At 38.1% G+C, this 19018-nt stretch overlaps 1 protein-coding gene across 1 annotated transcript in view; it reads left to right on the forward strand.

Moving 5' to 3' along the window:
- LOC106880823 (galectin-4) overlaps window positions 1-19018 on the forward strand; it is a 154367-nt gene that overhangs the window by 65246 nt on the left and 70103 nt on the right. Inside the window, exon 6 of the mRNA XM_089359804.1 lies at window positions 2022-2107. Within this exon, the coding sequence (XP_089215930.1) occupies window positions 2022-2107 (86 nt within the window). The remainder of the gene's footprint in view (window positions 1-2021; window positions 2108-19018) is intronic.

Here is a 19018-nt window from a genome sequence, read left to right on the forward strand (position 1 = left end):
AAAGACACATTCTGAACTGGGGCGTTGTCTTGGAGGAGGCGAACTCCTTTGGTCAGCATGCCACACCTCTCTGCTTTGATGGCATCCTACAATTTCTGCAGCAGAGAAGCATAGTATGCCCTGTTGATTGTGGTGCCCTTTACCAGAAAAGCCATTATCACTAATCTGTGCTGGTCCCAAAAGACTGAGCATCACCTTGCCTGCTGAGGGTTGGACATGAGCCTTCTTTGGAGGTGGTGAGTTATCATGCTTCCATTGCTTTGACTGGACTTTAGTCTCAAGATCATAGTGATAGATCCCTGTTTCATCCTTTGTGATAAGTCTGTTGAAAAAGTCCTCATTTTCTTGGCACATTGCCAAAAGAGCCTGAGAGCAATTGACTCATTCCTCCTTCTGAAAAGGTGTGAGCATCGTGCAGACAACTTCTGCATGTGCAAATGGTCGTGAAAGATTTTTTTTCCATGGACCCAACACTTATCTTCACTTCTTGGCCTAGTTACTGAATAGTCGTGTAGCAATCCTCCATTTTATGGATGATATCATCAATGGCAGAATGTGGCCGTCCAGGAATAGGAGCAGTTTCCACCAATGTCCAACTACATTTTGAACTGGCAATGTCAGTGCTTGAATACATCATATGATGGTGCATCATTACCATAAACTTCTTTCATCTAATTGAAAGTCTCTTTTGGTGTATGACCCTTCAAGTATAAGGACTTGATCACTGATCTGTATTCAACTGCCTCCATTATAACACCTTAGTTCAGTTCAGCAGCTGTAAAAGTCAAACAAATACTAGTGGAAAGCTGCAATTTACAATGTAACATGTAGAGATAGGTATGATTATCCCTGTACAAGTTTCGTTTCCTGCAATAACTGGAAGTTGATCAGGGGAAACATTGTACATATGTATTTCAGAATAACTATTTCTATCACCCAACTCTTTATCTCAGAGTATTTCTATCACTCACAGATATCTCTCTTCACTCTCATTTTTACCTCTATCACTTAAGCTTCTTACCTTGTGAGATGGTAAGGTTGTGAGATCTCTTTAGCTGTATCAAGAACATAGCCACATTTCTCATTTTAGTGTCATGAAAAACACACCTAGTACACTCTGTGAGGTGTAAAGTGAGTGAGAACCCTTTAGTCTTGTTGAGAACATAAAATCTCTCTTGATCTGATGTCATGGAAAAAGCACTGAGTGTACTCTGTAAACTGACTAGTGTTTGGAAGGGCATCTAATCATATACAGACCAAGCCAAAAATGAAATTCAAACAAGATAAGGTTCCTAAACTTAGGTTAGCTGTACCTCTGAACAAATGATAACTCCAACCCTGGTGACCCATCTAACCCATACCAACATGAGAAGCAGATGTAAATGGTGATTATGGTGATACTACTGTTGATGCTGGTTATATATACATATGTATGTATGTATGTATGTATGTATGTATGTATGTATGTGTGTATGTGTGTGTGTGTGTGTGTGTGTGTATGCATGTGTGCGTACCTGTGTGTAATACTGATAATTATGATTGTTAACTCCAGAGTACAGAAGACTGCATAATGTGCACAGTAACAAATCCCTTCATACATATCTCACATAGGAATGTAAATAGAAGAGACTATTCATTGTGCAGTATGTATAAAATAACATTTCTTTAAGTACCACTATATGAAGAAAGTTTGCACACTTATTACAAAAGTATGAAAAATACAAAGAACGATAACTGCTGGCTGGTTGGCAAAAAGTAATTGAATCAATTCACTTCTCAATTAAAGCTGAGTAACTGAGATCACATTAGTCATGTTATGATATGAAATCAAGTGTGATAATTACCCTAAGATACTTCAAACAGTATTTAAATCTGCTGTGTAACTCATTGCATCATACAGTTCCTTTTTACATATACATACATTCAAAATTCTTTCTTAGGCTTAAGTACAGAAGTGGCTTATAGAGACTTATGTATGCAAATGTTGTTTACTTACGATATATCTTTTCTATTCTTTACAGAAAGTTCCATTGTTAGTATCTTTACCAGACACCTATAATAGGAATATATTAGTTACTGGCTATCCAAGCTCACAGTATCCTGAAAGGTATAATTTTCTTCTTTTTATTCACATTGTATAAAGACTATATGGATGTATACTTATCACAGGTTTCATTCCATTTACTTTGAATGCACTGTATATCTTTATACAGCTGTTCTCCTTCATATGCATCACAAGTCCATATCAATACAGTTTTTTTCCATGCACACTTCTTACAACCACTTCATTTGTGCTCTGCTGTCCATGCAAACATCCACCAAAGCACTTTTGCTTCATTTCTTTCTAGCCGATGCAGTTCCTTTGCATTCAAATTTCATGTTTTCCTACAGGTAGCATCACACTTTACATACAGGTATCATATAATCAGCTCTTCACTCTAAAGGAGAAACCCTTTATTGACAGTAGAGGTAATAACTGCCTTAACTTTTCCAAATTCTTGCTCTGGTTACTTTACTCTCAGAACACCCATTCCTACGGCTAATTTGGTCTCCTAGGTAACAGAAGCTATCAGCAATTTCTAGAGAGGAACCTAAGCATTCCATGGAGGCTATTTTGCAAGTGCTCTTAATGCTCATTGTCCTTGGGCAACTACTGCAAGCAAAATTTATATGTTTCTGTAGTTTGCATGAATACTTCATTTAACATTTTTACTTGGTCATTTTCTACAAATTCAGCATGGACATTTCTCTCATGGTAATAGGATCCTGTCCTCTTTCTTACTTACTAACACTTCAATTTTTTTCTAAATTCACTTTGCAGCCTCATGATACCAAGTTTAATTTCTATGTCTGATATTTCTTTTCACATACATATATACATGCTTGCATGCATTACATATATACATACATGCATGCATGCATACATACATACTTCACTCAAAGTCACATGCAGGCATACTTCACTCAAAATCACAAGTCGCATATTTGGAATGGGAGACTATTTATTGAAAATACAATGATTACTATCTCCAACTTTGAAGCCACAACTATCAGCTCTGTTAAACAACTGTTTAATTGGTTTATTGATTTTTCCACCCATCGATTGTTTTTTTTTTTTGGACAACTTATAGCATTCAAAGATCCCATGAGTCCTAAGTAACGCTGGCATCAAGTTTGAACAAAATACATTAAAATTGGTAAAAGTTATGGTTGAAAATGGGGTGTAGCCAATTTTAGTGAGAAATCCTATAAGGAATCGGTTTATCTATTTTTCATCCTGATTGACTGGAAAAACCCATAAGGAATCAGTTTATTGATTTTTCACCCCAAATATGACTTAACCAAACATAACATTGCTGATTAAAAAATCTATATTTATACTTTAAAGTTGGTTTTCATACTCAACCAAGTTCTGCAGAATCGGTGCTGCGACGGGAACGCATGGGTTGAGAGTTTGACCGGCAGAGGTTATCAGGTTGCACATACTGGCCCTTTCGAAACCACCCCCCCCCATCATCTAACCCCCCTTGGCCCATGGGTTGGGAGCCCTTCCAGCAAGGAAAATAGAACACCCAAAAGGGCTCCCGATACTCTGTGTCAGATCACAACTAAGCCTTAACCTAAGCCTAAGCTAACCTAGCAAAATGGGGCTCAAGAGCCTCTGAAAGGCAGCGACTAATCCCGATCTAGACCTAACCACTCCTAGGGGTACTATCAGTCAAGGTTGCATCGAAGATATGCATTGGAGAAGGCTGCCTCAGAGATCTCCATCGAAGATCTGCATTGGAGAAGGTTGCATCGAAGGTTTGCATGCTATTATATATATATATATATATATATATATGTGTGTGTGTGTATATATATATATATATATATATACTTACATATATATATATATATATATATATGTATATATATATATATGTATATGTATACACATAATATGTCACATTCTCTACTATATATATATATATATATATATATATATTTAATAACAAACCATGTAATTCTGTAAAATGTTGGGAGTGGGTAAAATTTCTGAGGCTTCCACCTCACCCCACCCCATTTTTCGGACCCCCAAAAGGGTTTTGTAGCATATTAGGATGTCACAGGAATTCATTCAAATAAGGGATTTGCCGCATATTAGGAGGTCAGGGTACTTCATTCCATGCAAAAAATCTGAGTTTTTTTCTTTTTTCTTAGTGAAAATCGTGCAGGTGTTAATCTAAAAATTTACCCTTTGTTTTTCTTTCTCGCCATTGCTAGACAGGTGACTTAACTCATATTAGCAAACTTACAAATTTCTCCAATGTGGAAATTGGTAAAAGTTATGGTTGAAAATCGATTTTTACCACTATCCACGGGTGCCTCGGGGAAAATAAGTTGACAAAAACACAGCCTTGATCGTGACCAATGTCCTAAAATTGGAGTGACAGGCATACTAATTTGTGGATGTGCATAGATTACATTCACGTACACACACATACACACACACACACACATCCTGCCTTTTATAGATAAGTAGATAGATAAATAAGTGATTTAAAATAAATATATTTTAATTGTTGAGTGAGAAAGTATATATAATCTGATTATACAATATAGTGTCTTTCAAAAACATCCTAAATTTGAAGACTATATCTTGTGTTTAAGAAAAAAAAACATTTTACATTTTTATTTTTGATGAACTCTGTCACTTACTCTCTGTCCCTCACACACTTTCTCTTTACATTTTTATTTTGTTAGACACTGTCAAACTCTCTCTCTCTCTACTTCACACACATGCACACACACACATGCACATATATCAACACACAACTTATCTCTCTCTCCCTTACACACACATACACACATTCACTTCACTATGGCAAGAAGGGGACTTAACCCATGTTAGCAAACTTCAAAATTGGTAAAAGTTATGGTTGAAAATCGATTTTTACTGCTATCCGATGGTAACTCGGGAAAAATAAGTTGACAAAACCCAGCTAGGGTTGTGACGAATGTCCTCCCAAAATTGGAGCAACATGCGTACTAATTTGTGGACATGCATAAATTACATTCACACACACACACACACACACACACACACACACACACACACACACATCCTGCCTTAAAGTTATTAGCCTTTAAAATTTGCAAACTTTGGGTATTTTAGCCAATCAGAAGTGAATATTTTACACATCACCATGGCGTAAAACTCTGTTTCCATAGTAACCAAAGATGCTGCACATGCACACAAGGAGGAGAAGGTGATACGAGAAAGATAATTTTCGACTATAATAATACTCTTGTGTTTTTCTCTGTCACAACTTATGAATGAGAAAGGCAGGAGTGATAGATGAATAAGGAAGGAAGGGGTGATGGCAAACTGGCAGTGGGAGCGTTTCGACTCTGTATGAGTATATGTGTGTGTATGTAAAAGGCAGAATATGAATGTTTGTGTGTGTGTCTGTGTGTGCTGTGGAAGTGGGATGGTGAATTTTTAAAACTAATAAATGTCTGTTTTAAACAATGTTTTGACTGTTATTTCTAGCAACTCCTGATGGTTTGTTTGTTCATAGCTTTTAGATATTTAATTTGCTCGCAAAAGTTTTAATGTTGACTTTATTCATTTATATTTTAATGTTTTGACTGTTATTTCTAGCAATGTTTTGACATGCCAATGTCCCCATCCCCACCCCCCAATGAAGGAAGCGGCAGCGAATGTGCTGTTTTCTGATTGGCTGAAAATTCTGAAAATTATCAAACTTTGAACGCCTGTAACATTTTTTCAAAATTTTTCTGGCATAAATGAATAACAAATTCGGATTTAGCATCAAACATTACATCTTTATAACACAATAACAAACTTTTTTAAAGAAAATTTTAAGCAGTGATGAAAACCACAAAGATCTGCCAGCTCCTGTCAAACTATCCAACCCATGCCAGCATGGAAGGAGGACATTAAATGATGATGATGATGGTCATGGCTGGACATGGCAACATCAACAACACAACTGAGGAACTAAACAAAAACAATAGCACAGCAGGTACACAAATTCTTTCTAGCTGTAGTTAAAGAAGAAACTAACTACAAAATACATTTTTCTTAACTGTTATAAAAGAGTAAAACCCCACTGTTGGATAATGAATGGATTAAAGGCATACTGGGATGATCTACTCTCAGAACTAAATTATTTTACTGTGAAACAATTATGCCAACAAGCAACATTGGTGGAACATAGGAAGAAAGATAGTGAATGTAGCTTTATTACAAAAAAATCTAAAATTAACCTTCTCCTAAGTGAAACAAAAGTGTGAACGATGTTAGAACACCACATAGTTTCACAGTTAGTTACATTTCAGCAGATACTATATTGCTTGCCAGCCAAACTACATTACAGGATGAAGCAGCTGACTGTCCTTCTACTATGACTCTGATAAATAGCAGGCACAACTCCAACGATCATTGCAGTAGTAGTCAGAGTTAAATATTGGTAAAATATGTCCTTAATAAAATTTTTCAAGAAAAAATAATTTTGGCTTTGAAGTATTTTCTTTTTGAGAGAGAATCCTCTGCCAAATTAAGCAAAAGGCCAACACACACGGTATTAAAAGCTGATAATGAAATTGGAGAGGAGTATTTACAGCAGTGTAATGAACCCTCATTCTGGCAAATTAACGCCTGTCTGTAAGCCCTGTCTACTACTGCAACAGTATGTGAATGACATTCAAAGAATAAACAACACCAAAACAATGAAGAAAGTGCCATCATGGGTTTTGAAGACAGAAAAAGATGGCTGATTTATGGCAGACCATCAGTCATGAGATGATACTTATTGCTTGCAAGTAAGCAAATCACTATATGTCTCACCAAGAGAAAGTAAAGAAGTAGGCAGAAATGATGTTTAGTGGTAGCAAAAAGAGAACACTCAATTGCAAATTCATCATCCTCAAGCAGGAGCTGAAAGCTGCCAGTACCAGAGGAGAATAACCAAAAGTAAAACAATAAATAAAAAATTTAACTGGAACCAGGCAGAAGTGTACAGAGGCATGTGAGGAGAAACAATAAATATCATAGAAGCTCCTTCGTGAGAAGTCATAAGATTCCTTCTGGAGGAAAATCTGGATCAAAGAGATGTAGTTTAACCAAGATGCTCTGTGGCTGGAAGAAATTTGAAATAATTGTTGTCTCTGCATTACACTCAAGACATACAACATTGATGGTGATACTCTTGTGACTGTAATCCAGAAATCTCAGGATGGAAAAGCACATAGAAGAGACTTGATTGTTAGATACTGGTACAAGAAGATAACCTTCTACCAACCATATTTTATTAACCTATACCAGCAAGCTCTTAATGGGAATAGAAGCATACCACACTGGTTAACTTTGACAGAGATAAAACTGATCTCCAAAAGCAGAACCACCTACATAGCAAAAAGCTACCAGCCAGTACCATGTCAGAACTTAATGTATAAAATATATACAGCATGTTTGAATATCTTCTTCCAAGAACATTGTGAAAGTAATAACATCATTACAGTAGAACAAGCAGCTGGAATGAAAGAGCATAAGAAGAACCTAGTTTCAACGTGATTGGATTACAAGCAAGCTTTTGACTCTGTCTCCCACTAAGGAATGATAGAAGTCCTTTGACTTGCTAAAGTTCCAGAGAGCATAGTCAAAGCCATACCTAACCTGACTTCATCATGGGCTATCATCTTGAAGTTAATACAAGGAGTGATTGTATTATCACTAATAAAATACAGCATCACAGAGGTATATTCCAAGGGGACAGCCTCTCTGTGATGCTGTTCATACTTTCTGTAAACCTCTTGTCATTCATATTAAGGAAGTCTGAAGGGTATCTCACTGGTTCACAAGGAAACAGAAATACCAAAATTACTGCTTCTTTGTGGATGACTTGAAACTGTATGCCAAGAGAAACTGCATGTTAAGAGAAACTATGCCATGAGATGAAAAAGAGCCTTGAGCTGGTTACAACATTCTCAAAGGATATAGGATTGCAGTTTGGTCAGGATAAATGTTGCTATATGGCTGTAAAAAGAGGGAAAAGTGTAAACTAGACTAGCAGCATCTCTATCAATGACTTAACTGTTACCCCTATATCTGATGAGGAATGTTACAGGTACCTAGGAGTAGATGACAATATATCTTGTGATGATACCTGTAACAAGACATGTGTCACTAAAGAATATTACAGCTGGATAAGAAAAATATGAACCTTGGAATTCTCTGTATTTAATAAAACAGTGGCCTACGATGTTTTTGCAATACCAGTACAAGTACCAACATTTGGGCTACTTGATTGTACGCTTGAGAAGATCTAAGCCATTGATGTGAAAACCCAAAAGATACTGATCAGCACAAATAATTTTCACATCAACAGTGATGTAGACCACCTCTCCCTAAAATGAAAACAAAGGAGCAGAGGCTTAACATTGATCCAGATGGCCTTTGAATGTCATATCATATCCCTTTAGTGACATCTTTTAACCACCAAGTATCAAAGTGCATCCCTTGACTAAGTTTGCATGCATGAAGCAGATAACATCATGAGACTTGAAAAGCAATATTCCTTGTCAGATAACCTTGAATACCTGCCTGAAGAAGTCACACAACTCTACCAAAACATATCATCAAATGAAAGGATGAGTGAATATCAGCAGACGACCATGCAGGAATATGTTAGCAGAAAGCTCCAAGATGATAGTAACATTGACAATCAAAGTAATCTATCATGAACCAACAACTGGACTACTAAATCCCATTTTGAAGGGTATGCATTTGACATCCAGGAACAGGAAATACGAACCAAATACCTGATGCATGAAAGGGAGAGAGACACAAAGTAAAACACCAAAATGTGATAACCAATGCAGACTTTATAGCATTAACACCAAAGGTATCACCCACATCATAAGCAGTTGTCCAAAAATGTTATCACTGATGAGACATGATGTATTCAAGACACTATACAATGAAATCTGTCAGAATGATAGCCCTCAAGCCAAAGAAATAACCCACAGTATGGTAGAAGCCATAGCCACTAATAATGAAAAGGGGTACTGGTGGACTGTCCCAATTAAAGGCTCAATAAAATGTAAGCATAATAGACTTGAAATAGTGATTTGGAACAGACAATGTGACCAGCTATCCGAGCTGACAATACCATGGTAGATAAAGCAATTAAGAGTATGAAGACAAGGAAAGCCCCCGGCCCATTAGGAATCACTGCAGAGATGCTCAAAATATCTGGCAGTGTCGGCTATAGCCTAGTCACCCGTATTACGAACCAGGTGATACACGAAGGGGTCATACCCAATGACTGGTGTAGCAGCACCATAGTCAACTGCTACAAAGGTAAAGGTGATGCTTTAGATATGAATAATTACAGAGGTATCAAGCTGTTAGATCACGTAATGAAAGTCACAGAGAGGGTCATAGCCCAACTAATTAGGGAGCAAATCAATTTAGGTGGGATGCAGTTTGGGTTCGTGCCAGGTAAAAGCACCACTGATGCCATTTTTCTGGTAAGACAGCTTCAGGAGAAATACCTAGCCAAGGATAAACCTCTGTACCTGGCTTTCGTTCACATGGAGAAAGCCTTTGACAGGGTCCCCCGATCCCTTATCTGGTGGTCAATGAGGAAACTTGGGATAGAAGAATGGTTAGTGAGAGCTGTGCGAGCCATGTACAGAGATGCTGTCAGTAAGGTGAGGGTTGGAAATGAGTACAGTAATGAATTCCGGGTAGAGGTAGGGGTCCACCAGGGTTCTGTCCTCAGCCCCCTCCTATTTATCATAGTCTTCCAGGCGATCACAGAGGAATTCAAGACAGGATGCCCCTGGGAGCTCCTCTATGCTGATGACCTTGCACTAATTGCTGAGTCACTATCAGAACTAGAGGAGAAGTGTGGAAGCAGGGACTAGAATCGAAGGGCCTTAGAGTCAATCTAGCTAAAACCAAAGTCCTAATAAGTAGGAAGGTAGATAAAACAAACCCCTTTAAGTAGACGGCCCTGCTCAATGTGTAGAAAAGGAGTAGGTAGAAACTTTATAAGATGTACCCAGTGCAAGCTATGGACACATAAGAGGTGCAGCAATATCAAAGGCAGGTTAACTAGGAATTTAGTTTTTGTATGTGGCAGATGTTCAGGTGCAATAAACACAGTATACAAACAGGAAACAACTTCTGTCTCATTCCAGGGAGAAAAGCTAGAGGTAGTTGATAGCTTCCGCTATCTGGGGTCCAAGTTAGTAGCGGCTGTGGGTGCACTGAAAGTGTAGCTGCTAGAATAAGAATAGCCTGGGCAAGGTTCAGAGAGCTACCTCTGCTGGCGACAAAGGGACTCTCACTCAGAGTAAAAGGCAGACTGTATGATGCATGTGTACGAACAGCCATGCTACATGGCAGTGAAACATGGGCTGTGACGGCTGAGGACATGCGTAAGCTCGCAAGGAATGAAGCCAGTATGCTCCGATGGATGAGTAATATCAGTGTGCATACCCGACAAAGTGTAAGTATCTTGAGAGAAAAGCTGAACATAAGAAGCATCAGTTGTGGTGTGCAAGAGAGACGATTGCGCTGGTATGCACATGTGGCGAGAATGGACGAGGATAGCTGCGTGAAAAAGTGCCAAACCCTAACAGTTGAGGGAACCCGTGGAAGTGGTAGGCCCAGGAAGACCTGGGCTGAGTTGGTGAGGCAAGACCTTCAAACATTGGGCCTCACTGAGGCGATGACTTCTGACCAAGACCTTTGGAAATATGCTGTGCATGAGAAGATCCGGCAGGCCAAGTGAGACCTAAATCCAAGGCCTTGGCCAGGGATGTAGCTAGCCCGCTTATGCGTACCTTTCCTTCACTGGACACTAAACTCCGCTTGCGAAGACTTTTTGAAGCAAGTGAAATTGAAATTGAACTAAATTCAACGACTGGCACCCATGCCAACCTCTCCTTCATTGGACACTAAACTCAGCTTGTGAAGACTTATTGGGCAAGCGAAAGCGAAATCGGGATGGCACCTGTGCCCAACGTCGCCTTTCTGGCACTTGTGCCCGTGACATGTGTAAGGATTTTCGAGCGAGATCGTTGCCAGTGCCCCTGGACTGGCTCTTGTGCGGATGGCACATAATATAAACCATTTTGAGCGTGGCTGTTGCCAGTACCGCCTGACTGGCCTTTGTGCAGGTGACACGTAAAAGCACCCACTACACTCTCTGATTGGTTGGCGTTAGGAAGGGCATCCAGCTATAGAAATTCTGCCAAATCAGATTGGAGCCTGGTGTAGCCATCTGGTTTCACCAGTCCTCAGTCAAATTGTCCAACCCATGCTAGCATGGAAAGCAGAAGTTAAATGATGATGATGATGATGATGAAGAGAACAGTGTACAGTAGTGAAAATTAGCTTCCCAGCAGATATTAACATAAGCCTAGCAGTGACCTTCATGAAGCAGTGTGCCAAGTGACATCATTATGTTTACTTTGCAAGTTGTGATATTTGTATTTTTGTGATCACTTGTATGCTGTAGTCAGCGATTTTGTTATGGACAGAAAGTTGGAACAAAGTGCCAATGTGAAATTTTGAGTTAAAGCTAGGAAGTCTGCTACAGAGACATTGACCATGCTTCAGCAAGCTTATGGTGACAAGGCAATGTCTTGTGTGGCAGCATGGGTGCTTCAAAAGTAGAAGAATGTCCTTGGAAGACCTGCCACGATCCTCGCCCACCAGAAATGTGGAGAAAATTCATCAGCTTGTGCATGAGGATCATTAGAAGGCAATCAATGACATTACTAATGTTGTTGGTCTGTCGTATGGGTCTGTGCAGGCAATCCTAGTATCTGAATTGAACATGCAGTGTGTCTCTGCCAGATTTGTTCCCGCCTGCTGCCCATTGAGCAGAAAGAACATCGTGTCAAAGTCTGTCAAGATCTCTGTCAGTATGCCACTGTGACCCATCCTTCATGTTGAGGATCTTCATTGGTGATGGGAGCTAGGTCTACAGATAAAACCTTCAGACAAAACAGCAGTCATCATAATGACCAAAGAAGGCATGACCAAGCTGCAGCTCAACCAAGAACATGTTCATCATGGTTTTCAACATCTGCAGTATTGGTCAGATCATGGTCAGATCATCAATCATAAGTTCTACTGCGACATTTTGAAACATTTGAGGACATTTGGTAAATGTGACCAGATCTGTGGAGTGCGAACAATTGGATGCTTCAAGATGACAATGCACCCTCTCATTGAGCTCTCCTCCCTAGTGAGTTTCTTACCAAAAGCAACATTGTATCACTTCTGCACCCACCCTATTCACCAAATTTAGCACCTGTGAACCTCCATCTCTTCCCCAAGATGAAAATGCAGCTCAAAGGTCCCCGTTTTAACACCAGTGTTGAGATCAAGAGCCAATCATCTATCTATTTCATGTCTGTCCATTCCATATAATCCAACTCACCTACTTAACATACCAAATTTCTGCACCTTTTCTCATTCTATATCCTTTTATAGGTGTATACACACACACACACACATGTACCCATGCAAGTATATGTATGCGTATGTATACATGTGTATGCATATGTGCTTGTATATGTATGTATATGTGTATATATATATATATGTATGTATGTGTGTATGTATATATATATATATATGTTTGTGTGTATATGTGTATGCATATATATGTGTGTGTATGTCTATGTATGTATATGTATGTATGTGTATGTATCTATACATATATATAATCTTATTACTTTCATCACTTTGTTAAAATTAATTCTTCATCACACTATATACCTGCAGGCACTGTATCTCAATGCATACATGTATGTGTATGCAGGCACTGTATGGCAATGCTTTATCAACAGTGCAAAAGTGGGCAACTGAATTTAGGAAGGCGAGGGAAAGTTTTGAAAACAACCCAATGTTTGGACGTCCTACAACTGCCACCACAGAGGAAAACATTGATTGTGTTCACCACATGTTGATGGAATACAAACAATTGACTATAAATCAAATAGCCAATGTTATTGGCATACCTCATGAGAGAGTTGAGAATATTATGCATAATGAACTTTTCTACTCTAGGCACAAAGCTAGAAATTTTGGGGGAGGGAGCCAGTTGATTAGATCGACCCTAACGAAAACTGGTACTTAATTTATCGACCCTGAAAGGACGAAAGGCAAAGTCAACCTCGGAGGAATTTGAACTTAGAACGCAAACACATATGCAATACTGCTAAGCATTTTGCCCAGCATGCTAACGTTTCTTCCAGCTCACTACCTTGAACTTGACATGAAGAAGGATTATGCTCAATGGGTGCCACGTCTTCTGACCCCTAATCAAAAGCACACCAGGCTGATTCCATGACAGGATAATCTGACATTGTTTGAGGTAGATCCAGCTGGTCTCTTTGATTTGAACGTTTCCTAACCCACAATGAGCATTAGGTTTCTCACTTTAAGCCAGAAATTTATGCAGTGGAAACATCCCTCCTCACCAGCTTGAAAGAAAATGAAGGTCAGTTCATCTGAGGGTGATGGCCTCAGTTATTTGGTATGCAAAAAGCATTGTGTTTATTGACTATCTTCAAAAGGGCCACATCATTAACGAAGAGTAGTATGCCAATTTGCTGAAGTAGTTACCACATGCTCACTAAAACTGATGAAAGGGGTCTTCTTTCATCAGGACAATGCTCCTGCACACATGTCCTTGGTTTCAAAGGCTGCTATCAATGACTATGGCTTTAGACAAGTTGATTGCTGTCCCTATTCTCCTGATTTGGCCCCATCTGACTCATCTGCTCCCTAACATGAAACACACTTGGCTGAGAACCAGTATCACAGTGATGATGATGTCGTATCTGCTGTTAATGACATTTTTGACCAACAGGATGAAAGCTTCTTCACCAATGGGATCTAAGTCACTGCAACACCAATGGAAGAAGTGTGTGGACCACAAGTGGTTTCCATGAAAGTATTTGGTCAGCCTATGAATTTTTCAGCTGACCCTCCTATGACAAACCCTCAAAAGTTAAGAGTGGGGGGCTACTAACCCCAAGATTCCAAGTTCAATTCCAGGCAGTGACCTGAATAATAATAATAGTAATAATAATAATAATAATAACATTGAAAAATACCTTAGGAATGAGAACCCAGGTTTGAAATTTCCCCAAGACACCTGATGAAAGTGTATATTGGCCGAAACATTGTGTTAACAACAAAGATGAGGACAAATATCCGTCAAATGTAAATAATATAAATAATTTTATATTGTGTTTGTTGACCATTTTCGCTTTCATTAATCATAACATTAAAATTTATTTAAATACATATTTTCTTAAAAAAAATTTTGTCCATGTTGTATGTGGAGTTTATGAATGAATGAATGATTCAATAAGTAGATATATCCAAGGGGAGCTAATTGGTGATCGTTATTATTGTAGACAGGGGAGATAATTGTTCATCTTTCGGTGAGGGGTGGGATATAAAGCTAGAGTAGTGGGGAGAAATATGTACAGTGATGGGTATGTAATCATGAATTAAAATATGTATAGAGATCAATGTGTGCATATTTAGATGTGTTCTGTATTTTTCAATGAATATATTTATTTAAACGTTCTGTTATAGAAATTGTAGAAGGGGAGAACTGTGAAGTTTGATTTGATGTTACCTGCACATCTCTCTATGTGTTCACTAAAAGGAATCTGTCTGTATTGCAGGAACTTGATTTACTCTTTATGTAGAGTGGTTCTCCGTCTCAATGTCATACTCGTCAGTCCTATATAGTGATGTCCACAACTTGAGCAGGTTATTACATAAATTAGATTCTCAGAGGCACAAGTGAAGTTCGTTCTAATTGTGAATCTCTCTCCTTGTTTGAAAAGGAAATCCAAGCCTTCAAGTAGCTTAGGGTGTGTTCCACAGTTTGGGCATCTACATTTTTAACCGTTGGTTTCATGGTTGTTATGTAAAGCTTTGCATTTGTTAGAAGTTTCTTTTGTGGTTTGGGTTGCTTTTTGCATTTCATGAATTTATGTGTTTTCAGGATGTTGTTCACTTTTGGGTGTCTAGTTAGTAAAGGAAGATTTTGAACAAGAGTGCTGTATGCCTCATTGTTTCTAGGGCTGTGAGTTGATATCTACAGTAGTGTTTTGAGATGAGATGTGGTGTTATGTTTTGTTGTTCTTAGTGTTTTTATGCTTAGTTTTTTTGGCATCATCTATCAGTGAGGGTGGATATTGTCTTTCAGTTAGTGTTGTTCTGAAGTCTTAAAGACAAAGGTCCCAAGTAATTCTATCAGACACTATTGTGCAAATCCTTTTTGCCGAATTAAAAAACGGGACATTTATTTTGATATGTTTCGGATGGCATGAGCTAAAAAGGAGATATTGCTTTGAGGCCGTTGGTTTATAATAAACTAGCAGTATAACCCGGTGCTGCTCGGGATTAAGCTAGGATTATTAAATGATTAAGTCCTTTATTTCAAACTAAAATAAGTAACATCGACATCAGATTTGAGCGAAATCCGTTGAAATTGGTTTGGCTGAAAATGGTTTGCTGGCAATTTGATTGGGAAATCCCATAAGGAATCAGTTTATTGGTTATTTTCACTTATTGACTCTTTTTTTTAAATGTTGCATTAGAGATCTGCATAGGAGAAGGTTGATCTGAAGGTTTGCATTGGTGATCTGGATTGGAGTAACTTAGGAAAGCTTACCAACAACCTTAACCAAAAAATAAGGAGCCTGTCCCTTCTATGTTAACTCTAACCCTAACCCTAACTCTGACCCTAAAACCGTAACCCTAACCCTAATCCTAATCCTAACCGTAACACCCTAGTGGAAATTGTGCGGGTGTTAATCTGAAAAATTACCAAACCCTTTTTGTGGTCCGAAAAACGGGTTGGGGTGGGGTGACTGACAAATTCTTACATACGTTTTTGTTTCATAGTTGTGAAATATAAACAAAACTCTTTCGCTCCCAAAGTAGTATATGTGCGTATGTGTGAGAGTGAGAGGGGGGAGAAAGATGAACGATTTAAAATAAATAAATGATTTAAAATAAATATATTTGAATTGTTGTGTGAGAAAGTATATATAATCTTATTATAGAATATAGTGTCTTTCAAAAACATCTTATATTTGAAACTATATCTCATGTTTAAGAAAAAAAATGCATTTTACTCTGTCTTCCTTAGCTACATTTTCTTTCGTAATACGCTTTGTCTCCCTCTTCCACTTGTTTCGTTCCTTTTTTGTTTTGTCTCCCTCTTCCACTTTTCATTTTTTTTTTTTTTAGACGCTTGGCAAACACTCTGTTTCTCCCCTTGTCACAAACACACTATTTCTTTCTTTCTCTCTCTCTTTCTTTCTTTCTGTCTCTTTCTTCTTTCTCCCTCCCTTTCTTTCTTTCTCCCTCTCTTGCTCTCTCTCTCCTTCACGCGCGTACGCACAGATTTGACTTCGCCATGTCAACAAACTTCAAAATTGGTAAAAGTTTATCGATTTTTACAGCTATACGCGGGTGCCTCTGTGAGAAAAAGTTGACAAAAACACAGATAGGGTCATGAACAATGTCCTCCTAAAATTGGAGCGACGTGCGTGCTAATTTGTGGACGTGCATAACCCACATCACGTACACACACACACAAACATCTTGTGTTTTATAGATATTGATGTCAGTTATAGTTTGGTTGTTGACTTTTTTTATATATCCCAAAATGGGAGCTATTCTTTGCTATATTCCATTGTGAATTGAATATTACGGTTTATACCACTTAGTGTTGGCTTGAATTCCAAAAGTTTATCAATGGTCTCCTATCAAATGATAAAACAGTCATCCAGATATCTTTTCCAGTTTTCTCTTATATAATGGTGAAATGGATAACCATATTTTTGCAGTGACATTTCATATATGGTGAACTCAAAATAACCTATTATCAGGTTCGCAAGAACAGAGGCTGCTTTTGTTTCCATTGCGATTTCGCATTTTTGACGATAGTAGGTGTCATCAAATAGGAAATAATTGTTCTGAAGTATAAATTTTAAAGATTCAATAATAAAGACCTGAATTATGCTTTCTGGAAGTACTTTGGGATACTTTTCCAACCAGAATTTGATTGCTTTTATTCCATAGTCATGTGAGATGTTGGTGTAAAGATTGATAACATCAAAGGAAACCAATAATGCCTCTTCATTAATTGTTTTTGGTAGCTGTTCTAGCATGTCTAAATCGTCTCTAAGGAAACTTTGTATTTCAGCAAACGTTTCAGTAGGATGTCTAGAAAATTGCATAGGCAGTGGGTTTCACAGGCTGGGCAAGCTATAATGGGCCTTAACTTTAAGTCTTTTGGCACTTGAATATTTATGTATTTGCCTGGTGATTGTTTGCAGGCTTCATTAACTATCTTGCTCTTGTGTATTTTAGGTAGGCCATAAAAAAGACTAGGTTTACATTTAAAGTTTGTGATGTAATTGGTTTCCTTTGCTGTCAAGCCTTTTCCATGTAGAAGTATTAAGGCTGCAAGATTTTTTCATTGTTTTTTATTGTCTATAGTTTGCAACTTTTTCGTAGAAAGCATCGTTTCTAGCTTGGATAATACTAGGTTTTTGTAGTATTCTGTGTCCATTAGCACTACAGCACTTCCTTTATCTGCTTCTTTAATTATCAGGTTTTTAGTTCAATTAGATTTTTCCATTCTAGATTGTTGAGGTTTAAATCAATTTTTCATTTATGGAAAGTATATGGGAAAATTTTGGATATGGTCGCAGAAGTCATCCAGTGTTTTATTCCTACCTTTAGGTGGATTATTTCTGTTTTTAACAAGTGATTCATCTTTGCTGTTGTAGTCAGTGCTTCTGTGAGTCATAGTTTTCTGCAAAATTCCGAAATATTGTCTTTAATTTCACTATTGTTAGATTGTTGTGGGGTTAGGGTAAATTTTAACCCTTTAGCTAGTACACTGATTTCTGTTGCAGAGAGAGTTTTCTTTGATAAATTTATTACTTTGGGTTTCTCCAGTAAGTTTTGTTCCAACGTATGTCCCTGTTTATCTCCACTCGGTCTAAAAAATGTTTACTGTAATTTGGTTGGTAGAAGTTATCATTATTATTATTGTTATTATTGGGGATTATTGTTATTATTGGGATTATTGTTATTGGGATTGCTGGGAGGTTGGCATTGCTGTCTGGATAAAATGGTTGAGATTTCGAAGGTTAAGTTTCTAAATTGAGGGGTAGAGGAAGTCCCTCTTTAATTTCTTATATGTGTGTGTGTGTGTGTGTGTGTGTGTGTGTGTATATGTTTACTCTTTTAATTGTTTCAGCCATGCGGCTATGGTCATGCTGGAGCACCACCATGGTCTTTCTGATTTCCTCAGTCTGAGTATTTCACATCACCACTCCTGTATGTGCCTTTTTCCCAGCTGGTGTATAATTGAGTTTGATTCCAATGCCCTTGTCTGTACCACATGTCGGGCCGTTGGTTCATCTGGTATTGTGGAGAGGAGGATGTCTAGTTCCCTTTTGAAGACATCTACTTCCACCTTGTGCAAATTTCTTAGTTTTTGTGGCATGGCATTGAAGAGCTGTGGGCCTTTGAACTAGACTATTGCAATACCTAGTCCTGAATTTAGATGGAGTGGACGGTACCTTTGGTACAATACAATGGCGGCCAGTTCTGGCATTTGTATAACACTCAATGCTAAAGTTAGGTACTAGCCCTTCTAGGATTTTCCATATGTATATTATTGCAAATCTGTCATGCCTTCACTCCAGGGAGTAAAGCTGCAGTTTTCACAGCCTATCTCTATAGCTCATCCACTGCACTGTTTCAATCTTTTTAGTGTAGTGGCTTTGGACTACTTCAAGCTCCACTGTTAGTTTGGCACTATGTGGTGACCATAACTAGGAACAGTAGTCCAGGTAGCTAAGAACAAAGGTTCTCCACAGGGTCAACATAGTTTCTTGATCTCTTGTCTTGAAGGACCTCAGAATCCATCCT

This window comes from Octopus bimaculoides, chromosome 11 (genome assembly GCF_046866305.1).
Source record: "Octopus bimaculoides isolate indiv1 chromosome 11, ASM4686630v1, whole genome shotgun sequence".
In the NCBI taxonomy this organism is placed as follows: Eukaryota; Metazoa; Mollusca; class Cephalopoda; order Octopoda; family Octopodidae; genus Octopus; species Octopus bimaculoides.